Genomic DNA, 16,656 nt, shown 5'->3' with positions numbered 1-16,656 from the left:
CCTGACTGCTATCAAGAATCCTTTTCATTGTTCTAGGAGTTCTCAAACTTTAGTGGGTATCAGAATTTCTGGGTGGATTTATTAAAACTCAGATTACTGAATTTTTGATTCACTGTTTGGGTTGAGGCCTGTTCTAGCTTGCTAGCTGCTAGAATGCAATATACCAGAAACAGAATGACTTTTTAAAAGGGGAATTTAATAAGCTGCTAGTTTACAGTTCTAAGGCTGAGAAATGTCCTAATTAAAGCAAGTCTATAGAAATGTCCCATCAAAGGCATCCAGGTAAAGATACCTTGGTTCAAGGAGGCTGATGAAGTTCAGTGTCTCTCTCTCGAGTGAGAAGGAACATAGCGAACACAGTCAGGGTTTCTTTCTCATCTGGAAGGGCACATGGCAAACATGGCGTCATCTGCTAGCTTTTTCTCCTGGCTTCCTGTTTCACGAAGCTCTCCGTGACGTGTTTTTCCTTCTTCATCTCCAAAGATCGCTGGCTGGTGGACTCTGCTTCATAGTGCTACAGCATTCTCTGCTCTCTCAGAAATCTCTTGTTCTCCAAAATGTTTCCTCTTTTATAGGACTTCAGAAACTAATCAAGATTCACCCAAATGGGTGGAGACACACCTCTACCTTATCCAGTTTAACAACCACATTTGATTAATCATATCTCCAGGGAGATGATCTAATTACAGTTTCAAACATACAATACTGAATAGGGATTAGAAGAAAAATGGCTGCCTTTACAAAATGGAATTAGAATGAAAACATGGCTTTTCCAGGGTACATACATCATTTCTAACCAGCACATTCCACCCTCTGGACCCTAAAAAAGACATGTTTTCCCCATATACAAAGTACATTCGTTCCATACAATGTTGGAGAACCTTAAACCATTCCAGTAACATTTCAAATATAAGATTAATACAAGAATAAAATCAGTACAAAGTCTCATCAAAGTTAGTTAAAGGCATGGGCAGTCCTAAGGCAAATTTTCTCCATTTGCTCTGGACCTTTGAAAACTCCTAACAAGTTATTTGCTGCCAACATACAAAGGAGGAACAGTCATGGGATACATATACACATTTCCATAGGGAGGAAAGAACAGGGGGGTCACCAGACCCATATTGTTTCAAAAACCTGCAGGGCAAAATTCATTAGATTTCAAACTCTAGGAGTCGTTTACCTTTGGGGCTTCTGAAAGTGGCAGTCCCACCCTTTCCAATGGCCTACGCAAAGGCCCGCCTTTCTCCAAATGCAACTTTGTGGGGCACTGGGGAGACCACCTTTTCCTTGGCTCCACCCTCTCCAAGCATTGGGTCTGCACCTGGGCTCTCTGCCATCTCTGGGGCACACGCTCAACCCCTCCTTGTGGTGGCAGCCAGGCTTTCCCCAAACCCCAAGGAATGTGCTTCACCCTCTCCAAGGCCTGAGGCAGCATGACTCTTCCACTGCAGCGAGGTAGAAGGCCCATCCTCTGCCTTTGGGGCAAACTCACCCTCTCCACGGGCTTGGTTGGGTCCACTCTCCTGGCCCCAGGCTTCTTGACTTCAGACCTCAGCCTCCATGGCTTTGCCTCTGAAGTTAGTTTTCCTCCCATGTTTCCCTTCTTTGAACCCCTGAGTCCAGACTGGCAGCGGCTCTGCTTATACAGGTCCCACAGCACTCTCATTGGCTTTCTATGCAGTAGCCTTGGATCATGCCCATCAGACATAGGAGTTTCCACAGATCCTTCCTGAATAACTTCATGTCCGATCCTGGCTTTCTCTGAAATGGCTGGCTGGTTCCACATTTGGTTTAAATCCTCACACAGGGCACTATTTTCTGGGGTCTCCCTTGTTGGAGACCCAGAATTTTCCAGAACTTCAATTTCTGGTTTCTTTGTATCCAAGAGTTCAGTTATCTCTCTCCTGTTGCATTTTGCTATAAGTTGTGAGGAGAAACCAGGCTGCACTTTCCACATTTAGTTTGGAGATCTCTTCTGCTAAATATCCAAGTTCATGGCTTTTAAAATTTGCCTTCCAGCCAAAGCCACTAGTAAATTTTGCCAGATTATCTGCCATTTTAAAACAAGGCTCACTTTCCTTCCAGTCTGCAATAACACGTGCCTCATTTCTGTCTAGAGCTTCATCACAGGTATCTTTAGAGTCCACATTTCTACCAACAGTCTTTTCAAAGCAGTCTAGGCCTTCTCTATCAGGCTTCTCGCAACTCCTCCAGATTCTTCCCCTTATCCATTTAAAAAGTCATTCCAACATGTTTGGGTATTTGCAAACTGCAGCAACAGCACCCCACTCTCCGGTACTAAAATCTATTCTAGTTTACTAGCTGCCCGAATGCGATATACCAGAAACGGAATGGCTTTTAAAAAGGGGAATTTAATAAGTTGCTAGTTTACAGTTCTAAGGCTAAGAAAATGTCTTAATTAAAGCAAGTCTATAGAAATGTCCCATCAAAGGCATCCAGGAAAAGATACCTTGGTTCAAGAAGACCGATGAAGTTCAGGGTCTCTCTCTCTCAAGTGAGAAGACATATGGCAAACACAGACAGGGTTTCTCTTTTGGATAAAAAGGCACATGGCAAACATGGCATCATATGCTAGTTTTTTCTCCTGGCTTCCTGTTTCATGAAGCACCCTGGGAGGCATTTTTCCTTCTGCATCTCCAAAGATCGCTGACTGGTGGACTCTGCTTCGTAGTGCTACAGCATTCTCGGCTCTCTCTGAATCTCTCATTCTCCAAAATGTTTCCTCTTTTATAGAACTTCAGAAACTAATCAAGATTCACCCAAATGGGTGGAGACTCACCTCTACCTAATCCAGTTTAACAACCACTTTTAATTAAATCACACCTCCAGGGGGATAATCTAATTACAGTTTCAAACATACAATACTGAATAGGAATTAGAAGAAATGGCTGCCTTTACAAAATAGGATTAGGATTAAAACATGACTTTTCTAGGGTACACACATCATTTCAGCATAAGGCCTGAGAATTTGCATTTCTGGTAAATTATGACTACTCCTGCCACTGGTCTGGTCACCACTCTTTGCAAACCACCACTCTTCATGGTTGGGAGGCTGTCCTCCCTGGGTCTCTTTACATTTACACACATTTTGCTGAGTGTGTTAAAATCACAAGACCTTCACTGTTCTTTCACCCAGGACTCTTTTCAGATTGTTTACACTAATGACAATCCCGAGAGGTGATGTAACTCAAGAATGCACCATGTAGTCCTGCAATACATGCGTATTGTGTAGCATACTGGTGATGTAGGCTCCACCTGGCCCTCCACCTCAAATTGGGGTTTGGCAACTCAGGGAACCAGCACAACTATGCAGATGCTCCTGCTGCTGCTTTTGCTGTAAGTAATAAAGTCTTGTGTGTTTGACCCAGGATTCTGCTGTCTTCCGTCAGCATCCATGGAACTATAGTTGACTAACTTATTCGTTAGCATACTTATTTTTGTGGGAGTTTTCCTGTTTGTTGTACTTCTCCACACCATTGAACTTATTTAATTCAGATAAACTCTTGACATTAACTATAGTGATTCTTGGTAAGTCATGACTGGACTGGAAAACTGTTTTCTGGGCCTGCTACTTGGAAAGTCTCACTGCTTCTCTCTGGTATCCATGTCCACTTTCTCCTTACCTATTTTTTTTCCCTCTGATCCTAAGAGCTCAATTTTATAACTCAAACCCATTGTGCTGCCCAGTACTTCTTATGTCCTCATCCTATTCTCCATTCGTCTCACAGCAATCATGAAATAAGTATGACCAAAAGACACACTGAACATATCTTCATTCTGTCATCAGAGAATCGCAAATATGTGAATTAGTGGGCTTTGTTATATCATAACCAAATATAGAGATGAAAAAACTGGGATAATAATTTTCTATAGTCATATGACTTAAGTTACTACAAATGTAATGCTAAGAGGTTCTATTCTCTCTTCAAAAACTGAAGGAAAATATAAAATACTATAATGAAATGTCATAAAAGTAAAAAAGAAAGAAAAATCTTAATGGTAAAATAATTTAATTTTATTTACCAAACTCACATGAACTATTTTCCTGCCAAGCATTTGCATCATTTAGGTTTTAGTTTATGTTATTAGATTGAATTATAGACATGGTATAAATAGTTTTTGATACTGAATTAAAAATACTGTAGTTATTTGGTTTGGGACATTGTTTACGATATGTGATTAAAAAAACTTATAAGAGTTAATGACATCATTTCCCCTGTCTAATTACTGCTATAAATTACAAAGGCATGCAGGCAGCAATAGCGTTTGTATCTAGACACACAGAGCATTTGAGTTTCTGGGGAACATTGCATTTCATTGAAATCACAAGTAATTTTCAAATAAGAGGTAAACAGTGTAGCTTCTTTTGATTTCCTTATAGGAATACATATTTTCAGTGTGATAAGATAAAAAATGCTAGGGACCATATGTCTGTCTTCTCTGCTGTATCTTCAGAAGCTATCAGAGAGCCAGAGTGGCCAAATGGTTAAGACATAGGCTTTGAAGGCCAATTACCGTGTTTGTGTCCTGGCCTGCCTTATGTAATGTGCCATAGGCAATCTGTTTAGCCTCTTTCTACTTTGTGTTCTTTGTTATAATAGGGACAATAATAATGGAACCTACCTCATAAGATTTGGGTGAGGATGAAATGAGGTTTCATACATAAAACATTTAGAACAGTGCCTGGCACATAACACACACTTAATAAATGCTGGATATTATAACCACTAAGCCTTATACATGATAGGGGGTTAATGTTGAATAAGTGCATTTTTAGAAAAGATAGGCTAATTTTGGCCACTCTACGCCATGCCAACTTACTCAGCAGTCACCTAGGCTTGTAGAGTGATCTTTTCTAACCTCCCAACCAAAGCAGCACTGCCTTCTATAGGAGCAAGGACTGATGGGTTTATAGCTTTGGCTTGACTATCTCAAGGGATATAGAATTCTTCACCTCATGAAGCAATTTTCTTCATTTGTGGATATTCCTGGTTAGAAAAAATTCTCCACAGTAAGTCTGAATCTGCTTATCTATTAAACAAAAACCTAGAAATTGCACTGACAAGTCAGGCAGCTAGGCAGAATTTGGGAGGTCCAAAAGTAGTAGAGGGGTCCCAGCTATGGGCTATGGATTTAGGTCAGATCTTCTAACATGGTGTCATGGTCAGGTTCATGTGTCAACTTTGTCAAGTGGTGGTACCTGTTTGTCTGGTTGGACAAGTGCTGGCCTGTCTTTTACTATGAGGACATTTCATAGAATTAAATCTTGATCACGTTGGTTACATCTACAGCTGATTCCATTTGTAATCAGACAAGGGGAGTGTCTTCTTTAATGAGTGATGCTTAATCTAATCACTGGAAGCCTTTTAAGGAGGATTCAGAAGAGACAGGCTCTCTTCCTGCTTTGGCCGGCGGGCCTCTCCTGTGGAGTTTGTCCAGACCCTCTTACGGAATGGTCAGCTTCACAGCCTGCCCTACAGATTTTGGGCTCTACGCTCCCATGGTTATGTGAGACACTTTTATAAATTTTATATTTATGGATATTTCCTATTAATTCTGTTTCTCTAGAGAATCCTAACTAATACAACTTGGTAGTGGGAGTGGTTCTTAAGAAACAGCATCTTAAAAATGGGTTTTTATGAATGGTTTTTTTACTCTGACTGGAATCAAAGGCACTAAGGACTCTGATTCCCATAATAAGAATGACATTACCAGTCCATGGAGTGAGTTTGCAAGAGAGAGAGTCAAAATATCACCATTCGATTCTTCTAATGTTTTGCTTGTACGAATCTGGGCTCTGGGGAATAATGTTTTTGACGCCTTTATGGAGTTTTGTGGAAATAGGAAGTATAGAGATGCTGGCTGGTTGATGTTAGATACACTGTATACATTAATGAATGAAAGGGATGAGCTTAAGCCTTCAAATGAGAAGCTTAAGTGCCATCTGACAGATGTAGACGTTTCTGTGATTGTCCTGAAGGAAAATCTTATTTCCTGTAGATGTAGACATGAGATCTCCAAAAATCAGACTCAGAATCTTACATTAGAGTAAGATAATTTACAATGTAAATTGAAATCTCAATCTTGGATGGTGTCTGCCATTAAAGTGAGGACATTGATTGGAAAGGAGTGGGACCCTGACAAAGTGGATGGTGACATATGGATGGATAGGCAGGATGGATGTTGGAGGCAGGTTGAAACCCTAGGTCATGCTGAGTCTTCTCTAGATAACCCTGCAATTGTCTACACTGAGGACATAGCTGCCTTGAGGAGTTGGCCACCCAAACTCCACCTGAAGGAATTAGCCCTAGAGTGATTAATTCTGTTTCACCAGATGAAATTGCAAATGAATGCCCTGAAGCAAATGGTTTGGAAGAGACTTTCAATTCTTTTCATGACCCACCCTCATCACCCCTCATTTCTTCCAGACCTATAAATAGACTAAAGTTCCTATGTGTGTGGAGTATGTGTGGCAATGGATTTCAAGGGTCTGGGATAATGATGGGAGGAATATAAGGCTGGATAAAGCTGAATTTATTGATATGGGCTCACTAAGCAGAGATTCTGCATTCAATGTTATAGCTCGAGGGGTTAGAAAAGACATTCACAATTTGTTTGGATGGTTGGCTGAAACATGGATCAAAAGGTGGCCGACATTACCTGAGGTTGAAATGCCAGTACTGCCCTGGTATAATGTAGATGAGGGGATCCAGAGGCTTAGAGAGATTGGAATGTTAGAGTGGATTTATCAAGCAAAGCCTGCTCTTACACCAGGAATGTCCGGAGGATGCACCTTTTACCAGAACAGTGAGAAATAAATCTGTGAGACTAGCACCATCATCCCTGAATAGCTCTGTAGTTGCACTTCTCTGTAGGTCTGATATTATTTGGGGAACTGCTGTCACTGAGCTGGAATCCTTAAACACAATGGGGATGACAGGATCCTGAGTTGGTAGAAGCCAGGTGATAGCACCTAATCGCCAAAGACAGGGTGGATGAGGCTATTTAATAGACAACAAACTCAAAGCAGGAGTCAAAATAATCTGACTCACAGAGATTTGTGGCGTTGGCTAGTAAATCATGGGGTACCTAGAAATACAATAGATGGGCAGTCTACTAAATTCTTGTTTGAGCTGTATAAACAAAAGAGTTCTAGGTCAAATGAACAGAAGTCTAATTTGAATTACAAAAACACAGAGTCACGGTGCCTTAATCAATTTCTAGACTTGAGACAGTTAACAGACGTAGAGCCCCTTGAATGAAGGGGAGGCCAGGTCCCTTTGGGGGAGAACCCTGTTATACTGCCAGAAATCTATACTGTTAATCTTCCTCCAAGCCTTCCCCAAGGAGACTGATGGCCTTTTACCAGGGTGACTGTGCATTGGGGAAAAGGAAATGATCATATATTCTGGGGATTGTTAAACACTGGTTCAGAAGTGACATTAATTCCAGGGGACCCAAAACATCATTCTGATCCACCAGTCAGAGTGGGGGCTTATGGTGGTCAGGTGATCGATGGAGTTTTAGCTCAGGTCCATCTCACAGTGGATCCAGTGGGGTCCTGGACCCATTCTACAGTTATTTCCCCAGTTCCAGAATGCATAATTGGAATAGACATACCGAGCAACTGGCAGAATCCCCACATTGGCTCTTTAACTCATGCAGTGAGGGCTATTATGGTGGGAAAAGCCAAGTGGAAGCCACTAGAACTGCCCCTACCTAGCAAAATAGTAAATCAGAAGCAATACCAGATTCCTGGAGGGATTACAGAGATTACTGCCACTCTTAAGTACTTGAAGGATGCAGGGGTGGTGATTTCCACTACATCCCCATTCAACTCTCCTATTTGGCCTGTGCAGAGAACAGATGCATCTTGGAGGATGACAGTGGATTATCATAAGCTCAACCAGGAGGTAACTCCAATTGCAGCTGCTGTTCCAGATGTGGTGTCTTTGCTTAAGCAAATCAATACATCCCCTGGTACCTGGTATGCAGCTATTGATCTGGCAAATGCTTTTTTCTCCATAGCTGTTAAGGAGCACCAGAAACAGTTTGCTTTCAGCTGGCAAGGTCAGCAATATGCTTTCATTGTCCTACCTCAGGGGCATATCAACTCTCCAGCCCTATGTCATAGTCTTGTCCTCAGGGAACTTGATCGTTTCTCCCTCCCGCAAGACATCACACTGGTCCATTATGTTGATGATATCATGTTGATTGGACCTAGTGAGCAAGAAGTAGCAACTACTCTAGACTTACTGGTAAGGCATTTGCGTGTCAGAGAATGGGAGATAAATCCAACAAAAATACAGGGGCCTTCCACCTCAGTGAAATGTCTAGGTGTCCAATGGTGTGGGGCATGTTGAGATATCCCTTCTAAGGTGAAGGATAAGTTCCTGCATCTGGCCCCTCCTATGACCAAAAAAGAAGCACAATGCCTAGTTGGTCTCTTTGGATTTTGACAACAACATATTCCTCATTTGGGTGTGCTACTCTGGCCCTTTAATCAAGTGACCAGAAAAGCTGCTAATTTTGAGTGGGGACCTGAACAAGAGGAGGCTCTGCGACAGGTCCAGGCTGCTGTGCAAGCTGCTCTGCCACTTCAACCACATGATCCACCAGATCCAGCAGTGCTGGAAGTGTCAGTGGCAAACAGAAATGCTGTTTGGAGCCTTTGGCAGGCCCCTATAGGAGAATCACAACGCAGACCCTTAGGATTTTGGAGCAAAGCCTTACCATTTGTTGCAGATAACTACTCTCCTTTTGAGAAAGAGCTTTTGGCCTGCTACTGGGCCTTAGTGGAGACTCAATGCTTAACCTTGGGCCACCAAGTTACCACAAGACCTGAGTTGCCTATCATGAGTTGGGTGTTATCTGACCCACCGAGCCATAAAGTTGGGCGTGCACAGCAGCACGCCATCATATAATGGAAATGGTATATATATGAGATAGGGCCAGAGCAGGTCCTGAAGGCACAAGTAAGTTACATGAGGAAGTGGCCCAAATGCCCATGGTTTCCACTCCTGCCACATTACCTTCTCTTTCCCAGACCAGAGCTATGGCCTCTTGGGGAGTTCCTTACAGTGAACTGACTGAGGAAGAGAAAACTCGGGCCTGGTTTAAGCAGATGGTTCAGCATGGTATGCAGGTACCACTTGAAAGTGGACAGCTGCAGCACTACAACCCCTTTCTGGGGTGTTCTTGAAGGACAGTGGTGAGGGGAAATCCTCCCTGTGGGCAGAACTTTGAGCAGTGCACCTAGTTGTTCATTTTGCTTGGAAGGAGAACTGGCTAGAGGTGCATTTGTATACTGACTCATGGGCTGTTGCTGTTGGTTTGGCTGGATGGTCAGGAACTTGGAAAGAACATCATTGGAAAATCGATGACAAAGAGGTCTGGGGAAGAGGTATGTGGATAGACCTTTCTGAGTGGGCTAAAAACATGAAGGTATATGTGTCCCATGTGAATGCATACCAGAGGGTGACTGCAGCAGAGGAAGGTTTTAATAATCAAGTGGATAAGATGACCCATTCTGTGGACACCAGTCAGCCTCTTTCCCCAGCATCTCCTGTCATTGCCCAATGGGCTCATGAACAAAGTGGTCATGATGGTAGGGATGGAGGTTTTGCATGGGCTCAGCAACATGGACTTCTACTCACCAAGGCTAACCTGGCTACAGCTACTGCTGAGTGCCCAGTCTGCCAGCAGCAAAGACCCACACTCAGTCCCTGATATGGCACCATTCCCTGAGGTGACCAGCTGGCTACATGGTGGCAGGTTGATTACATTGGACCACTCCCTTCATGGAAGGGCCACAATTTGTTCTAACTGGAATAGACACATATTCTGAGTATGGGTTTGCTTTCCCTGCATGCAATGCTTCTGCCAAAATTACCATGTGTAGGCTTACAGAATGTCTTATCCATTGTCATGGTATTCCACACAGCATTGCTTCTGATCAGGGAACACACTTCACAGCAAATGAAGTGTGGGTGTGGGCATGTGCTCATGGAATTCTCTGGTCTTACCATTGTTCCCCATCATCCAGAAACAGCTGGATTGATAGAACAGTGGAATGACCTTTTGAAAGCTTAATTACAGTGCCAACTAGGTGTCAATACCTCAAAAGCCTGGGGTAATGTTCTCCAGGAAGCCGTGTATGCTCTGAATCAGTGTCTGCTGTATGGTGCTGCTTCTCCCATAGCCAGGATCCATAGGTCTAGGAACCAAGGGGTAGAAATGGGAGTGGCACCACTCACTATTACCTCTAGTGATCCACTAGGAAAATTTTTGCTTCCTGTCCCTGTGACCCTGAGCTCTGATGATCTACAGGTTTTAGTTCCAAAAGAGGGAGTGTTTCCACCAGGAGAAACAATAATGATTCCATTGAACTGGAATCTAAGACTGCTACCTGGTCACTTTGGGCTACTCATACCCCTTGATCTACAAGCCAAGAAGGGAATTATATTACTGGTTGGGGTGATTGACCCTGGCTATCCAGGGGAAATAACACTGCACCTACACAATGGAGGTAAAGAAGAATTTTCCTGAAATATAGGGGAACCCCTAGGCCGTCTTTTAGTACTACTATGCCCTGTGATTAAAATCAATGGAAAACTGCAACAACCCAATCCCAGCAGGACTGCCAATGGCTCTGAAGCTTCAAGAATGAAGGTTTGGGTCACCCCACCAGGCAAAGAACCACGGCCAGCTGAAGTGCTTGCTGAGAGTAAAGGGAACATGGAATGGGTAGTGGAACAAGGTAGTGATAAATATGAACTACGACCACGTGATTAATTACAGAAACAAGGACTATAATGCTGTTTTGTTCATGTTATCCTATTTAACTTGTAAGTTATCAAGTTTAAGAATGAATATTACCCAAGGAGTTGCACCCTATTTTGGAGAGATTTAATGTGTTTCCGGTTATATGCAGGACAGTTGAATATTGTTAGGTGAGAAAAAAAAATGTATCTTATTGATTTCTACTTAGACATTAGGTGTGGTTTAAGGTGATGAGTATAGCTGCCAAGTTGACCAGGGGTGGACTGTCATGGTTAGGTTCATGTGTCAACTTGGCCGAGTGGTGGTACCTGTTTGTCTGGTTGGGCAAGTGCTGGCCTGTCTTTTACTATGAGGACATTTCATAGAATTAAATCATGATCACATTGGCTACATCCACAGCTGATTCAATTTGTAATCAGCCAAAGGAAGTGTCTTCTTTAATGAGTGATGCTTAATCTAATCACTGGAAGCATTTTAAGGAGGATTCAGAAGAGACAGGCTCTTTTCCTGCTTCAGCTGGTGAGCTTCTCCTTTGGAATTCATCCAGACCCTCCATTGGAATCATCAGCTTCACAGCCTGCCCTACAGATTTTGGGCTCTATGTTCCCACGGTTATGTGAGACACTTTTATAAATTTTATATTTACGAATATTTCCTGTTGATTCTGTTTCTCTAGAGAACCTTAACTAATACAGATGGTAAAGAGAGCAAGGCAGAGAGCAACTCCATAGGAAGGTGGGTTGGTATTAGACAGGACATTAAAGCAGGACTCTGAACAATGACAAAATTTTCTGTGCATTTAGTTTTTGGGACCTAATTTGTTTCCAGGAGTAAAGCAGGATCTGGTTAATAGGATAATCCACAAATGACTGTAATAAATTTACAGCAAGAGTGTCTTTAAGTCTGAGGCATCTGAATTACTTAGCAAAGCTCTGCTTCATTCCCTCCAAACAGAGACTGGCGTTGGGTTATTTTTAGAAACTGGGCTAAGCCTGTGGGCATGGGCCAAAGCATAATAAGAAATCTTATCTGTCCAGCACGTGTCAGTTTATACAGTACTTTCCTATGTCTTTTCTCAGTTGATTTTCATTACAAAACAGGGAGGTAGGTTGTTGGGCAAGGATTATCCTTCTTTTATACTCTAATCCTCATATCAGAGAGTGAGAGACTTGCCTAATCAAACCCAGCCTGCTTTACTTAAGACTAGTGCTTTCCCTAATAATCTTTTCTGCCCAATTGTGGGAAGGCTTTTAAGGAGGCAAACTGCACAGGAAATATTCGTAAATATAAAATTCATAAAAGTGTCTCACATAACTGTGGGAACGTAGAGCCCAAAATCTGTAGGGCAGGCTGTGAACATTTATTTATAGAACAAATGATATCAACTGGGACATTCAAATACACGGGTGTAGTAATGAAAAGTGAGAGAAAAAGGGATGGAATTATGGGGAACATACTAAGATTTGCATATAACTTGCCACTTGCCTTTCCTTGATTTTTGGCAGATCTGCCTATATTTCCTTTTAAAGTTCTGTTTTGAGCTAATTCAATGCCATTTTAATTAAAAACCTGCTTAAGGCATTTGTCTAATGGAGAACTTTTATGCTATAAAATCCATTTGATTTTTTTTAAAAGTACAATTAACTTTAGAGTAAAACTAATATGGGCTACATAATTTTATTTAAAATATCAGTGTAAAATTCAATTAATTTAATACTGAAAAATATTTAATCACATTGCTAAATTACATGACTTACCAGAACTTGGATGTTCAGTTACACATACATTTATATATTAACATTTCTTTATGTTCTTCAGAACTGTACCCTCAGACTTTCTGATGATAATTATGATTATATTTTAAGTGTTTTTGGGCTCACTGACAGTGATATTCGACTAGTTGAATTTATGAATTATGGTAATTTGTTTGGTACATAGCCTGTATTTGATCATGCTGATCAAATACATGATCAGCATGATCATTTTGATCATGCTGATCAAAAAATCAGGAGTGATCAAAAATCACTCCTGATTTTTCGTGCTAATTATACAGTGTCTTACAACGATTAGATACTCCCAGTGCTGGAAATTATAACGATAATTTGAAGATAATACTCCAAACTGCTTAAGTCAATTCCAGTGCTAGAAGCCACATGCTGATTAATACTAGAAATATTATGAACCTTGAGATTTCATACATCTAACTGCATTCTACAATTCCTTGGGAAATTGGTTTTGCCATCACAACTAGAAATATTTTTAAAAGCATTTTTGTCTAACAGGAAAGTGATTTAGAGTTGATTGACTTAGAGGTAAAATTTTAAAAGCTCTTTAAAATTGTGTAATTAATTCATGATCATCCAGAATAACTGAGGGAAAGGTTGTCATAGTTATTTAACAATCCTTTTTAATTAAATTTACAATAAAAACAATTTAAAAAATTAGAATATAATAAAATACTTTTAACTTTAAAATTGAATAAAATTAATCTGAGAAAGTGAATGAAAATAGTAAAATGAAGAAATACTTACATTATTATTCTATTAATAAGCCATTGTTTTTTTTCCAGTACATTTGGGAAAAAAGTTAATTTCCAAAAAAATTTAAATCTTAAATCTTAAGTTTTGATACATTATCAAAATAGTCTTAGAACTCAAATTATGCTCAATATAATAGACTCCTAGATTCAGAGATGATTTCAGAGACTTGTAGTACCTTGGATTATCGTGATTATCAAAAATCCCAGAATTATAACAGATGTAGAAGGAATTAGAAATTGAGCTTTATCTGTATGATATGTGGCTGATTATATCGTTTCTTCTGCAGGTTACTTTTTTTTTTTCCTTCAGGTAATACTTTATGCTGCAGGTTACTTTTTGAAATACATTTTGGATATCATCTCACCTGTGTTTCTGTTCTTTTGAAGATAAGAGAATATAAAATATAGGAAGCAGTGTCAATTGTATGGTCATTTAGGTTTGGATCAAGAGAAATAAAGCTTAGATTATTTTAATTCAATAAATTAATGAAAAATTCAGCATAACCTTAGCTTTCTTCTAGAAGATTTCCACAAGCTAATCTGTCTTCAATCTGAAAACAAACATTTTATTTGGACGGAATTTCCTTTATAATCAGATTCCTCTTGCAAATCTCATTATGGACCTGAACAGAAGGATACAGCATTGTCTAATCACCAGGATTTGATTTTGGTAATCCACAAGGGACTCATGATCGCTACATGTGTGCTCATGACGAAGAGGGCAGTGTTTGCATGGCTTCCCATCGCATCTTCCAAAATGTCTGGCACATAGTAGGTGCTCAATAAATATGTGTTAAGTGAACAGTATGTGGTGTTGCTTGGCTAAATATAATATATCCTACATCTGCATTGTGCATCCGAAGTATAAATTATTTCAACATTTTACAAATAACCATCTAAATGAAGAAAAATGTGATGTACAAGGAAAGAAAGTCAAATTTCCAAGATCTCATTCAAAGTGGTAAAATAAATTAATCTCGGAATCCCATTATTCTGCCCTTGCTTGAGGGCCACATTAAATAAAAATTTGATTTGAAATTCACATCACAGAAGTAGATGCCCTATGTCTGAAGGTTGTCAATAACATGCTCTTCCAATAGATTTTTCTCTAAAACCCCTGGTCCCTGCTGGAAGGTACTGGAGAAATAATTGTCCAGGTGTAGTTTAAGGCACAATGTGTCTATTGACATTGATTGTTTAAGTTTAAAGTTGAATTTTGAACTAATGGAGTTTTGGTATTTAAGTGTTGGCAAGCCAAGTGGGCAGGCATCCATTGTATTATCTTGGAGATCTGCTCTGTATTGTTGCTGACAATGTAGGCAAGTAAAGGAATATAGGGAATTAGCTTCGGGGTCAAAAAAAATTGCAAATATTTACTAAGGTATATGTGCACACAGTCTTAATGAACACTATAACTATTTTTTAAGGGAGTTATGGGGTGGATGCTTTTTCATAACTGGATTTCTAGCTCAGTATTTTTCCTTCATATAGCTTTATTAATATCTTTGTACATATAAAGCAATAAAAATAGCAAGCAGTTATTGCACATTTTAGTATAATTATCTCATTGACTGAATCCATTTGGACTATGAAAATCAATAAACATTTTATTACTTTCTATACCATAAAAGATACCATATATCACATAGGAAAGAAATCAGTTACAGGGCTGAATATTTTACTTAATTTTACTACCAAATAGAGTTACTCTGTTTATGTTTACAGGGGTGGTTCAAAGAAAAATGTCCTGTTTGTTGCTAGGCATTACTATATATGGAGATCAAACATAACCATGAAGATTAGAAGATGAAGTGCAACAATTTTGATATATTTTAAATTCAGGATAAAATTTACCAACAATTGGATCTAATCTCATAGTTATAACATTTTATTTCACATAACTATCATGAAATATCAAGTTATTTAAAATACTTATATTATTTCTATAGCAAAGTATAAGAACAATTTTTAAAAATATATGACTAGGTCTTTTTCATAGGAGCAAAAACTGAGTCATTTTAGTACACTAGATAAATTTCAAAGGAATGATGTTCAGTCAAGGTACTTAAGTGAGAAGATATGCACTTGATTAAAAGAGAACATCTTCAAATTGTTATTAGACAAGGCATTCATTTTCATGTAGAATTCACACTTATATCCTATGATTCTTTTTACTTCACAATCTTTTGAACCTTAATGTTTCAAATAATTGATGGCAACAGATTTTTCATTTTGAGATAGCAAAGCTGTCTTATTTATGTATAGTAACACATGGCTGTTATCACTGTAGTTAATTATAGAATGCTTGTGCAACCGATTGTGATATTGGATCATTTCTTTTAAATTGGTAACTTCTCATAGCCTAGGGTTTATGGCATCACTAACAAAGTGGAAGAAGTAGATCTTTCTACATAATGAGAACCATGTTTTTTTCTTAGTTTCCAGTTTTTATTTAATAAAAATAAATTCATATTTTTTCTACTGTTATGGTATACATAGAGTTATGATGTGTTCCGAATTATATATCTGTTTTCAGGCACCATCTTACTACATGTTAAATTGCAATTTCAAGTGTTACCAAAAAAGTTTTACCTCTCTAACATGAGGGGGTGTATTATAGCGTGTGTGGGCTGGACATCTTACCTCAGTATTGTCCCTTCCTTGCTCTGTCCTGTTTGTACTTCATTCTGCTATTAAAGTCAAGCTAGTTATCACCTGAAAGAAAGGTATAAGCTTCTGATTCTTTCTGTTAAAATGGGAGATTAATTTAGCAACCACTAATCAGTTATGAATGAATATCAAACTGATATTTTCTACTTAATAAGTCTGGCTCTTTAAGTAGTTCTCCACTAGTTTTTACTGAATAGTAAAACTCTTAGGCTTAATTTTAGGCTAACAGGTAATGAGGGCTCACTATATGCTAAGCACTTTTTAAAGTACTTTACGTGTTTTATTTTATTTAATACTTACACCAATATCACAAAGAAAGTAACTATTAGCCTCATTCTATAGATAGATGAATAAACTAAGGTATAGTAGTTGACTGGCCCAAGACACCATAGTTCTTCCTAACTGGCTGATAGTAACTGTGCTGGTTTAAAACTATTATGTACCTCAGAAAAGCCACATTCTTTTAATCCAATCTTGTGAGGGCAGACCTATTGGATGGGACTTTTGATTGGGTTGTTTCCATGGAGGTGTGACCTTGTTGATTCAAAGTGGGTTTTAATTAGCTTACTGGACTCCTTTAAAAGCAGAACATTTTGGAGAAAGCTCAGATGCAGATGCTTGGAGATGCTGATAGGGCCGATACA

The 16,656-nt window shown here is 39.4% G+C and overlaps 1 protein-coding gene across 15 annotated transcripts in view; it reads right to left on the bottom strand.

Annotated features, from left to right (window-relative positions):
* RALYL (RALY RNA binding protein like) overlaps positions 1-16,656 on the bottom strand; it is a 741,752-nt gene that overhangs the window by 7,324 nt on the left and 717,772 nt on the right. For 10 of the 15 annotated variants that reach the window (XR_013178319.1, XM_077167112.1, XM_077167103.1 and 7 more), the window contains one exon: positions 15,986-16,057. The exons of 2 other annotated variants lie outside the window; for them this stretch is intronic. Coding sequence is in view for 9 of the 13 variants with exons in the window: in XM_077167112.1 (XP_077023227.1) it covers positions 16,025-16,057 (33 nt within the window). In the remaining 4 variants the exon portion in view is untranslated. Of the gene's footprint in view, positions 1-13,518; positions 13,721-15,985; positions 16,058-16,656 lie in introns of all 15 variants that reach the window. 3 more of the 15 variants (XR_013178318.1, XR_013178316.1, XR_013178317.1) reach the window with 2 other exon arrangements.

This window comes from Tamandua tetradactyla, chromosome 6 (assembly GCF_023851605.1).
Source record: "Tamandua tetradactyla isolate mTamTet1 chromosome 6, mTamTet1.pri, whole genome shotgun sequence".
Classification (NCBI taxonomy): Eukaryota; Metazoa; Chordata; class Mammalia; order Pilosa; family Myrmecophagidae; genus Tamandua; species Tamandua tetradactyla.
Note: the sequence above shows the minus strand (reverse complement) of the source record. Positions and strands in the feature narration are given on the sequence as shown.